General features: G+C 38.3%; 1 protein-coding gene across 1 annotated transcript in view; it reads left to right on the plus strand.

The window, feature by feature from the left end:
• LOC126248968 (condensin complex subunit 2-like) overlaps positions 1-12,677 on the plus strand; it is a 188,135-nt gene that overhangs the window by 80,686 nt on the left and 94,772 nt on the right. The window contains exons 4-5 of the mRNA XM_049950519.1: positions 2,757-2,963; positions 4,526-4,772. Of these exons, the coding sequence (XP_049806476.1) occupies positions 2,757-2,963; positions 4,526-4,772 (454 nt within the window). The remainder of the gene's footprint in view (positions 1-2,756; positions 2,964-4,525; positions 4,773-12,677) is intronic.

Here is a 12,677-nt window from a genome sequence, read left to right on the forward strand (position 1 = left end):
ACAGTGCCCATCCACTGCACGGGCATAATCCACCACAGCAACGGCTGAGATCGCGAAAGAGCTTCCTGAGAACATCCGAGAAGCTCACCATTTCACCAGAGAGGGCAAGGCTGGAGTTACGGAAGAAGTCGACGCCTCACATGAAGATTGATCTCCTGCAAGCCACTCCAAGCGCCTTGGAGGTTGCAAAGTACTGGGCACATGTAATATAAATACAATTTGTGTATATATACGTACATATTTATTGATGTGTATGGCTACTGTAAATTTGTATGTTTCTGATTCGAGAATAATAATAATCTGAGTGTTTGATACTTCAATAACTTGTGACATGAATAAAATTGAGGCGATAGTTAAAGTTATTTGTTTCTTTTGTAACTATATACAGATTCATGGTGGTGTATATTTTGTCACCTGTGCAACACAGTGTGAACTGCTGTGTTAAAAATTGACCTACTGAAGGAGTTGATATTACATTAGATCCAGCAAATCAGTGGGGAGGTTTGGGAAAATGTTTTCTATAAAACCATTGTACATAATTCTATTTATTTCTATATCTAGATCTCTTCCACAAATAAATTAAATGAATTCCAATTATCTGCATATATTTTACTAGAAATCCTTTGCTAAACTCATTTCCTGAACTTTCCTGTTACTCTATTCAGCACTGTTGTGGTCATAAATATGTAATTTCCACTAGACCAACAAAAATTAATATTAAAATAACTCGAAATTGTTTCTCATTTTCCTGGGTACAGAAACAATTGCACAACCAAAGCGGAAACATTTGTAAAATGTAAGTAGCATATACGTGTCACATGGCAGAAAGTGGAGCATGCTGCATTCATCTGACTGGTGTGGCACGCCATATGACTCAGTTAAGTTGTCAGCCTGGTAGGCACTGCTCCATTAGACTGTGTGTGTTCTATATGAAGTTGCAACTAGATCCATGCCTTCTGGCTCGCCAACCACCATGCTACTTGCCATGTCACTCCAGTGGGCGCCTTAGTAGTACCAGCCCAGCTACTAGCTGCATATAATGAAGAAGCTTGGCATGAGAGCTCCACTTGGTGGTGTTTAGACTGCATTTTTGGACTCTGGTTGTCTTTTATCTCAAGTTTAGCATATTTGTCGTACACTTTTCACTAAAGTTTCAGCACAAACCAACTCCACCTCCTGGGGCTCACAACTTTTTTGATAGTATATGTGTAGTGAGTATGGGACCCCAAGCCATTGCAGTACTTGTTCCTTTCCTGTGCTGCAATTTTGCTCCGACCATGCCTTTTCTCCAACTTATTCTGCTGGTCGGATTCCTTGCTGACTACCTAGCTTTCTCATAGGATGTAAATTCTGGCTACTTCCACTTTGTTACCTCATTTTATATTGCGTATTTCAGTTACTTTATGTCTGGGCCTCAGAGTGTGACCTTCACCTTTTTTATATTTTAAATTTTTTTGCAGATTATGTGGACCATGTGGGGAAGGTCACCCACTAAACACATGCTAGCCAATCCATGTTCGGGTAGTTAGATACCTTTATTCTGGGACCCACTGTAAAGTCAGAACTGTCACGTCTGTGCACATATGAAGGAGTAGGTGCATGTATATCGGAGGGTTACTGGGACTCCAGGCATTGGCAGTCTTGCCAGGCGCCTTTGCTCTGCCTGGGTGGCACTCGTGAGTAGAGCCCTCATTAGGAGTAGGACGCATCATCGTGGAAGGCCAAAGGTCACAACCGATTCCCACGAGGCCTCGACAGTGTCTCCAGGCAGACCGCAACTTAATGTCGATTGTTCAGACCCCAGGAACTTACTCTCCTTGGCTAGGCATTGGGAGGAAAACAAAACCAAGCAACTTGCAGACAGTTACTCCTCTCAGTACTTTGCACTTGAATAGGTGGAGGATCCTTTCTCTGTGCTAAACCAATTATTTTTGTGGAGAATATTGAAAAGATAATTAGAGAACTCTTGTGTTAATTGTGGGAATGACCACCCTTCTTGATTCCAATGTGTATTAACCTACCTGTAGAGCACCAAAGTCTCAGATCGTCTCTCATGTTTTGAAGCTGAGAAAAAATGTGATCGTTTGTATTCAGTCTGTGATAACCACATTTACCACTGCTGTGGCCAGGTCATGGTGTATTTACTCCCTCGACCTTGACCATTGGAGGTGATAGGATCTCCTCTCTCGTGGTTCCTACTCTCGACTCCTGACCAAAGCAGCAGCTTCCTCCACTGGCATGTACCCTTGAAAGGCTCCCCTCTTGGGAACCCTATCCCAGGAAATCTGCAGATCAGACCCGACACTAGCCAGTGGCTGACAGTGGGTGTCGGTACCACCTGATTTCCCCCTCTTTCAACACCCATGGCAGATAAGCCCTTACAAGAATCTTGACCAGAAGTTGTGAAAGAGAAGAATTATGACAGAGCACTTTGATGTCCCTGGAGGCATCAGATCCCCTCCCACTGTCTCACATGCCCCTTCATGCCAAACAGCGATGCCATCAATGTGGTAATTCATTGGAACAGCAACTCATATTACTGCCACCTGCCAGAACTGCAACTGATTTCCCCTTGTTCTTTTTCCTCTTCATGTTATCATTATGTTGGAGAAAGAGTATCATGCTTAATTATCATGGTTTGTTTCCTTTTGTTGAAGTGCTGCCACTCTTTAGTTACCAGTTTTAGCAAAATTTGCTTTATGACTTTCGTTGGAATGTTAAAATTTTGTACTCAGATGGGTAATCTTCTTTTTCAGATTGCAAGTTTCACACTTGATGCTAGTACGAAGATATATGCATCTCGTGTTGACAAAGTACATTCAGATGGTATGAAGATTGCAGGTGGTTTGTTTAAGGCTGTTGTTAGAAAGAAAGAGCAGGGTGCAGTAGGAGATGATCATGATGATGATGGACCTGATGGGCACAAGGCTGAAAGCAAAGCAAGGCAACGGGCTCACAGAAGGGTAAGGGAATGCTTTGTATTGAATTTCATTACTTTCTGCCTTGATTTAATCTGAGACCATAGAAATATTTCTAATGTGTGGTCTTCTAATTACAAAGTTCCATAGAAAAAAATGTAGATAAAAGCTGTGCTGTGAGACATATCAGCACTATTAATTACGTTATACAGTTAATTGTAAACAGTTAAAAACAATGAGAAATGAATATTTTGTTTTTATGGACATGATCAGCTTACACATTACAGCAACAACTGAAGCACATGATATCTGTTCAAAGTGACGCCCACTAGTCTCACTGCTTACATTACGTCAAAATCCATTCACAGAACTGAAATATGGGTTGAAGTTGATGAATCATATATAAAACACCATCTCAAATTCTACTGTGCAAACAAGTCTTTGTCGAGAACCTTTGCAAGCTGTCCAATGCATGAACATATTAATTTCTCACAAGTTTATATATGTGGCAATAAATTTCTTTAGATTGTGAAGACACCTTTTAAAAACTCTCTTTTTTTTACTTTCTGGGCGATTCACCATGTTAAACCATCCACTAAATGCATGTTTGAAAGTTCCTTTTAAGGAGTAATGCTAAGTCTCTGACTGATCATGAACTATAAACAGTGGCACACTCCAGTATGCACACAATATAAATGATTGTGTGCTGTCTTTGAAAGAAGTGCCACAAACATATCGTACTGCCTGAAATAGTCATTTCTAATCATTGGTTCCTTACTTCAAAATATTCTTAATCTGTAAAATTTAGAACATCAGAGCTGATCCTTTGTTACTCAGTGGTTAATTACTTTTTAAAATTGCCCCTATGTTGATATAGTATGAAAGATTGACCTGCACTCCATGCTGTTCATGGACTGGAAAACAATTTTTTTCCTTTGTGTGGGTGGGGTGGGGAATAAAGATATGCTAATCTTTTTTATTAGTAGTGGTGAGCAGTGCTGGTAATAGTGGCATCCTATGCTATGTGCTAAGAAAACTTTCTTTTTCTGTGGCTTGAATAATGCTTTCATATTTCTAAAACATTTTTATTGCAAATCTAAGAATTCAAATGTTTGCAGCTGCAAACATGCCAATTCCAAGCTTTCTTTAAAATAATGTAGACTGAGGTATCTAAAATTTCACGTCAGTACAGTAAGCGGTCTAGGAAGTATATTAAATTACTTACAACATACATGTTATCTCTTCATAGCCAAAGTGTGCACATATAACACAATAAATCCACATTGATTATATTTGAGGATATGAATTATAAACAAAAAGTAGCTTATTTGGATAGTCCATTACTCTATAATGTTGTGAAGACAAATCGGTTTCTTGCATTGATAAAACTATCTACTTAATTAGTTTAAATGTCTGATTAGTTTAGTTTTAACTATTTGAATGTTCAGTGGGTGAATAATTTGACCTCTTGAGTCAATGTTAAAACCACAGCACACTTTCTCAGTGAAAAAAGAAAATTGCTTATAAAAGCTGATAAATTTGTATAATGTCTCATTACAGTTTTGTTCTGAATTACATTACACACAAATCTTTTATCTTCATTACAGGTGAGAAAAATCATAACGGAACCAGAGTCCTTAAATGCTCCTTTACAGCAAAATTATAAACTGCATCCCTCATTACTGTTCATGAATACCAAGTTTAGTGATTGCCGTCCGGGCTGTGTCAATCTCATGCCAAGGATTTCAGTAGTTGGAGATACACAAAAACTGCAATTTCTGTGTTCTGAACCGGCCCTTGGTTCTTCTGATGTAGGCATGGAGGATCAACTTGCTGACGTCCCAACATTATCAGGTTCAGACAACTTAGTTAAAAAGCAAATTTGAACCAATTTTTAAGTGTATCTTTAGGATTGTTTAGTCTTAACAATAGACTAATACATAAGAGTAGCATTGCCTTAATGTACTTTATCTAGTGTGGTGTACCTGTCAGTGTTTTCCTTCAAGCACATTTTAGTTTATTTGCTGTATGCATATAAATTACTGTATTTATTAATTGGGCAAGAAGAATAGCCGTAGATAACATTTTCGGTTGTTAAGGTAGTTCAACTAAAGTCAGTCCCACTTTTTTGGGAATTTGGTAGTTAATTTGAGAAACACATCATCTTGCTAAGTAGAGTTCATTTATTTCTGCTTACTACTAGTTCTACCTCCAGCCATCAAAATCTGCAGGTGTTGATATAAAATTATTTGTTTTATAGCCGAGAAAAAGATTTTATCAAGCACACAACATGATATACTTAAAATGCTGTGCCTATTCTACAGCCTCTCAGCTGGAAACATGGTACTTTTAGTTTGGCTGCCCAGAAAGAAAATGTGGTTGTATCGGCAGATTCTGTTTCTCATTTCCTTCTATATTTTTCCTTACTTTTTTATTTTAATTACCACTGGAATTTAAAAGATAACACACAGTAGTAGAATGAATGAGATTCTGTAAGTCGTAATCTTTTAGACTGTGGTGAGAAAATTCAATGGATCTTTAGACATATCCATGTTTTATTGGCTGCTTCAGTGACTCTCCATCTCAAATATAAATAAGTAAAAACAAAGTAACCAGTCACTAAACTGAACATTTTCAGTTTTAACGTTTTTCGGAGCTTTTACTTCATTATGAGGTTAAAATTCTGGGGTTTAGCTCAGCAGTCAGTGATGAACTATAAAATGCTTTTTGCTATCAAAGTTATAAAATGGAAACATTCTAGATATTTAGACATACATAGTTTCCCATAAGCAATGCTGCTGCACTAAATGCAGGAACTCTCACCTCATGATGGAGAAAAGCCTCCAGACTAGTCTCATCTGAAAAGTGAAAGTTTAATGACTGGTTATGTTGTGTTTAATTAAATGCCCATGGATTTATTTTGACACAGTTTCATAATTACAATTTATGTATGAGATGCTGGAGATGGATTGTTACACGTTTTCTCAGTAAGTTATATGAAGAAAGGTGAAGGTTGAGGAAACATTACAGTTATTTTATGCTACATACAAACACTCAGTGATTGATGTTTTGGATTTCTTTATATCTCAGTTTCTATCTAAGATGACTTGAAAACCACAGAGAGATTCTTTAATTACATCTTTGTGAGGCTTATTGGGACAAACCAGGATAGATCCCAGTATCCAGTCCAGTAGCTCATGATGTGCAACTGTCAATACCAATAAAGGAACAATTTAAATATGTCACTTTGTGGGGAACAAATATGGATGGGCTACTCAACAACCTTTAAAGCAAATATTATAGTAATTCAATGTCCTAAAACGCTCCAGACAACTGTAAATGAGTCCACCTTAGTTTCCTGCTACATATATGAGAACAAAGTGTTGTCACTTGATTGTGAACAGATAAAATGTACAGCTGGCTCACTTCAGCTTGTCTCATCCTCACTATACTGCAGTAGCACTTCTACACACTATTAATCAATCATTAGGTTTGGCACAAAACCATATGCTGCTGAAACTGTTTTCTTGTGCACCAATGCACTTGGTAAGGTCATAGAGACCTGTCACCTGGTTCATTGAATGTAACTGGCCGTGGATATTAAAGAATTTCTTAAAAACACTTGAAATGATCTTTCACCTATACATTACAGCAACATTGCAAAATAGCAGTACTTGCTTTAAAAACGAACAAATTGAATGCCATGGAGATCATTTAAGTCGTGCATAAATATGTTAATACTCTAATGAAGAGGTAGAAGACTTACAAAAAGAATTGCAGAAATTTTCAGGTGACAGCAAATGCTATTACTGGATTTGAATAGGGGATTTAAATGCAAAAATGAGACAATGACTAACAAACACTTCTTTTGTGGGAAAACTTTGGATATTATAATAGAAATGAAGAAAGGTCATATGTTAGTAGAATCTGTGTTCTTAAGACAGATTTTTCATTAGAAAACAAATAGAAGATGGACTTCTCTAGCAAGATGTGAAATTAAAATTGAAACTGACAGAGTATTATTAAACAACAAGGAAATTACACAGGTTGGGATGGTCTTAAGCCACTTTGAACTTCTAAGCATAGACTACCAAGATCCAGAGTAAAAATAAGCCAAAAGTTAATGATGATAATACCTTCAGCAGGAAATATGAAGTCGTAGTTACCTAAATCTACTTAATGTTAGGAAGGTATACCAAATCAAATAAGTAAAAAGCTCAACATCTTGTAAAATGAAGAATATTGGGTGACAGATAAAAACGGTGATTATTTGAAGAAAATATTCATGTAAGGAGCGGAAAATGTTAGCATGTTTGATGAAGGCAAAAAAATGTGGAATGAGGAAACTTTTTAAGAGAAGGCTTGAGTTTCAAACAAACAATAGTAGTCTTCCGATAGAATATGTTGAACTAAATAAATCATAAAGCAAAGATAAAAGTGGGCAAGCATTCATAGATTACTGTAAATTTTTGTGCTGATCAGAAATAAAGATAATGAAAAATGGAAATGTTATTCCAGACAAGGTGCAAAAAGCCATTTGACATATGGTCTTTCAGTTCAGTAGAAATTATTAAAGGTGAAGGAAAAATTATACTAAAGGACCAGCAAAACTATTTACAGACTGTCTATGAAAGAACAGTTCTTAGAAACTGGAACAATGCTCTACTACTACTACTACTTCTTCTTCTTCTTCTTCTTCTTCTTCTTCTTGCTTATCATCATCATCATCATCATCATCATCATCATCAGAGACAGAAGAGATAAAAACAAAATACCTATCAGCCTCCTCCTTCTTAATATACAAACTATGCAGTATAGTTACCATGAACAACGTAGACAAAAAGTTGGATTTTGATCAAGTAAAGAAAAAAGCTGGCAGTAAAAGTAGTTACTGCACAATAACCAATTGAAAGTTGTGAATGAAATTTTAGACTGGAGCATTGAGTATGATTTGGCACTTTGCCCCAAGGTTTAATAGAATTTGAGAAAGCTTTTTATTCAATTTAAACAAAATACACTATGTGATCAAAAGTATCCTTACACCTGGCTGAAAATGACTTAAAAGATCGCGGCACCCTCCGTTGGTAATTCTGGAATTAATATGGTGTTGGCCAACCCTTAGCCTAGTTGATAGGTTCCACTCTCGCAGGCATATGTTCAATCAGGTGCTGGAAGGTTTCTTGAGGAAAGGCATCATATTCTTCAGGGAGTGCTACACTGAAAAGAGGTATCGGTGTCAGTCAGTGAGGACTGGCATGAAGTCTGTGTTCCAAAACATCCCAAAGGTGTTCTATAGGATTCAGGTCAGGACTCTGTGCAGGCCAGTCTATTACAGGTATGTTATTGTCATGTAACCACTCTGCCACAGGCCGTGCATTATGAACAGGTGCTCGATCATGATGAAAGATGCAATCGCCATCCCCAAATTGCTCTTAAGGGGTGCAAGCCCCCTCCATGAAAAACACGACCACACCATAATACCACTGCCTCCGAATTTTACTGTTGGCACTACACAAGCTGGCAGATGAAGTTCACCGGGCATTCGCCATACCCACATTCTGCCATTGGATTGCCACATTGTGTACTGTGATTTGTCATTCCACACAGTGTTTTTCCATTGTTCAGTCATCCATTGTTTTCGCTCCCTGCACCAAGCGAGGCGTCGTTTGGCATTTACCGGCGTTAAGTGTGGCCTATGAGCAGCTGCTCGACCACGACATCAAAGTTTTCTCACCTCCCGCCTGTCATAGTACTTGCAGTGGATCCTGATGCAGTTTGGAAGTCCTGTGTGATGGTCTGGATAGATGTCTGCCTATTATACATTATGACCCTCTTCAACTGTCAGCGGTCTCTGTCAGTCAACAGACGAGGTTGGCCTGTACACTTTTGTGCCGTACGTGTCCCTTCACGTTTCTACTTCACTATCACATTGGAAACAATGGACTTAGAGATGCTTAGAATTGTGGAAATCTCTCGTATGGACATATGACGCAATTGCCACCCAATCACCTGACCACATTCGAAGTCCGTGAATTCTGCGAAGCGCCCCATTCTGCTCTCTCACAATGTCTACCGAGTACTGAGGTCACTGATATGGAGTACCTGGCAGTAGATGGCAGCACACTGCACCTAATATGAAAAACATATGTTTCTGGGTGTGTGTGGATACTTTTGATCACATAGTGTCTGTAGTTGTGGTTGTATTTCCAAGAACTGGCATAATACATAATGTTAGACAGTGACTGTCACGAAAATTCCTTAAAAAATCGATTCTTCCTTTCTCATACTGCTTGTACTGAAATAGGATGTGATTTACATCATCAGCTGTGACGTCATCACATTGACAACAGGGTGTCTCCGATACATCGATTCTATACAAGTGGACAGGGAAAGATCCATGATTAAGACGCATAATTTTCCTTGAGTGTTTGAATTTTACAAACTGTGGTGGTGGTGGTCAGCAAATTCATATTCTTGTGTGGAGGAGGGGGGGGGGGGGGGACCTAATTTCACAAAGCACATAGCATCTAACACACGTTGGGCTTTTGATTATTCATATTATTTTGAAATGCATCCTTGTTGGTTTTTTAACACGTTCGGATACATTCTAAGTTGTTTTTTGAATGCCTGCATAGTGTATATGATGTCACTGCCAGGGGAATTCCGGTCGCATCTGGAAATAAACTTTCCTGCAGACAAAAGGGGACAGGGCTACACGTACTGAGCAGAATAAAGCGAATGGGTGAATGCCAGTCGCTGTTTGTTTATGTGGTTGACCGAGTTTGCACATGATCAGCTGTGTTATAATTACTATTGAAATCCGTAGATTCAGATTACAAGAGTGGAAATAAATGACAAACAGGAATAACAGGTAAGAAAGATTATGTATTACCTTTTCAGTGTATCCAAGAAAATGATATTTTGGTAGAAAATTTTTGTCCAGATCACTACACTAGTAAGGGGCAGTTGTGGAGTCCCCATCTAGCAGGCGCTGAAGTTCTGGGAGCAGCGCGGAAAACGTGTTGCATGAACACGTAATAATGCCTAACCGGAGAATAAACGCGGGATAACTAAACCGGTGATTGTGACAGGGATAGTGAAGTTAACCAGAGAATAAGTTTTGCAACTGGCAGGAATAGTTACAGAATTAGTGATAACAAGATTGTTTGTTAGAACGAGGAAGGAGGAGAAATGCGGAAATCGCACAAAGTATCGAAGAATATGATGATTCCAAATTTATATAAAAACTTCGTACTACTACTTTTCACACTCATACTTGAGAAGCTGGAGTGTATGAATAAAATTTGAAACTATTTCCTGCCATAAACCTTTTTGCTTGTAGTTGGCCTAATACTTATTTGCTATTGGTACTTAGTGAATTATATTTTGTTGTGCTATAAAATGACCATTTGTGCCAAAGCAGTCTTGTGTATTTGGTGTGTGTTAAAATTGCTGCAATATTAGGCAGGCTAATTTCATTTCATCTAGTAGACAGAGACAAAATTGAGTCAATCAGATCGAGAAATCATACCAGTCTTGGGTACTGTTTGTATTAACACCTTTATTAGTTTTAGACGATGACATTTCGATTTTTCAAGTAGCAAAATGTTTGACTGACTTTGACGAGAGAATATATTCTTTCACAGAAAGGAAAGGATGGCATGTAAAGCTGTTGCAATATTACAGAGAGAGAGAGAGAGAGAGAGAGAGAGAGAGAGAGAGAGAGAGAGAGAGAGAGAGAGAGTGCTATGACCTAAGGAGTGAAGAAATGTGTACTGTCTTGCTTGTCTCTTGTGTTTACTGGCTTTATGTATCCTATATTTAATTTTATGCCACACAAAACAGCAAGTTATTTGCTAATAGGCAATAAAGAGTGCAGATTTTCAGAAGAGTTCTTGTTCTCTTGGTTGCAAATAATCCCATCCAGTGTTAATAGAGAGCTTTTTTTAAAAAGAGGGGGCAGGATGTCAAACCTGCCAACTGGGAGGAGGAGAGGCATCAAAGGACATTTTAATTTCCGCTGTCCTGAATATAGTTTGATGGCATCCATTACAAAATATACATATGTGAGTTCCATAGAGCGAAATACAGGGGCGTGCGATATAAGAAAGCTGCGTGAAGAGGCATGGCACTGCACTTTATTATACTTCAGATCAAATAACATGTCTTACATTTTCTTGAATGTGTGTGTTTTCTGTATCAGACTCTTCAGAAATATGTGTGCAGCAGAATGCACATATTTTTGAAAACTTTTTTTTGTCCAGTCTCAAGGGCGTGGGGAGGGTAGGATGGCGTTGGCACTATCTAGTATTATGCTGTTCGGAAATATCGTAGATCCAGGTCTGATGCGCAGAGTAGTCTGTTGTGAGCTGTAGTGGGGAGGTGGGTAGTCTCCACGTGACCCGTGTTTACGTTTAGTGAGTTTGCTGTTTCCTCTTCGTTTACTGCTCTCGTGTCAAACGAAAACAAAACTGATTTCTGGGGCCAGCAGCTATCAAGTGAATTAAAATACATTCACATAGTTACAGAAGGCTAAAATATGTTATTAGTTTCAGATCTTATTTGATTTCCATCTTTCTGACATTCATGCATTAATCGCCTTGCAGAACAGTGACATTATCTTCGTCGGTTTGCTAAAGAAATTTGGTTTCTATTAATCTTCTCTGCTGAGGCAGTTAATTTATTTGAAACAAAATGTTTAATTCTACACTATTGGTCAGTTTCAACTATTTGCTGCATTTCAGGTGAACGGTTTCATCTTTTAGCACGTATGGCATTATACCATAACAGAGAGCCAAACGTAAGATAATACAGTAGTGGTACTCCAAAAAAATTTACATCTCCAAAACCACACTGAAAATCCGAATATCAGGTCAAGGCGTACTTCATTGTGAATATGGAAATGTGAATGCGCACTTTAAGCTGAATTATGGTTCACAAAATTCCAATGCTCTTAGAGTATTCTCTGATATCTTGTTTCTCTTATGACATAATGTAAGAACTTTTAATGTTTCACACATACAAACATACGGGCTTCCTACCTCATCGTAATTGTGCAAGCGTGGTAGAGTCTGGTATCTGGCACTCTCTGGCAACTGCTGAAGCGAAGCTATTTCTAACAGTTTGCAGGAAAATTTAGCGAATGGTGGTTTGAAAAGGGTTACTTTCAAAGTAAATTTCCTTTTACACGAGATTAACTATGTGCGAGGATGTATGATGAATCCCTTAAATCAAAGAGCATTTGACTCTCATTTAAAAATAAACTATTTGAGGACAAGCCATTAGAAGAATTTTAAGCCCAGAAGATCAGACATGCAGCGTAAATGTTGCTGCACGTCAAAGATCTTTCTAAAATGTGTGTCCCCCTGCCTGGAGTTCAGTTTCCTAAAGTGCCAGGAAATTTTTCCTGGTGTTTAAATCGATTCAAAGGATTGATAGGTTTTACAGTTCCGAGGAAAAGTATACTGTCACTTAACATGGAAAAACTGTATTTTCACCTGGGAGAAAGTGGATTTTAACCGGGAAGTCCAGGAAAAATCCCCCCCCCCCCCCCCCCCGCCTTGTCCACGTATACACCCTGCCTTGTGTCTACTTAGCCAAGTTTTCATTGTTTTCAATGGTTATTACTAGTTTCATCAAGCATGGAGCAGATAATAGGCTCCCATTCCAGCTGAAGTCATTCAACTCTAAAATAGGTAAACTTACCATTTCACTTTAGGGTGCAAACGAAGCAACGGCTGAGTAGTGGTATAGCGATCC

The sequence above is a fragment of the Schistocerca nitens genome, chromosome 3, assembly GCF_023898315.1.
Source record: "Schistocerca nitens isolate TAMUIC-IGC-003100 chromosome 3, iqSchNite1.1, whole genome shotgun sequence".
Lineage (NCBI taxonomy): Eukaryota > Metazoa > Arthropoda > Insecta > Orthoptera > Acrididae > Schistocerca > Schistocerca nitens.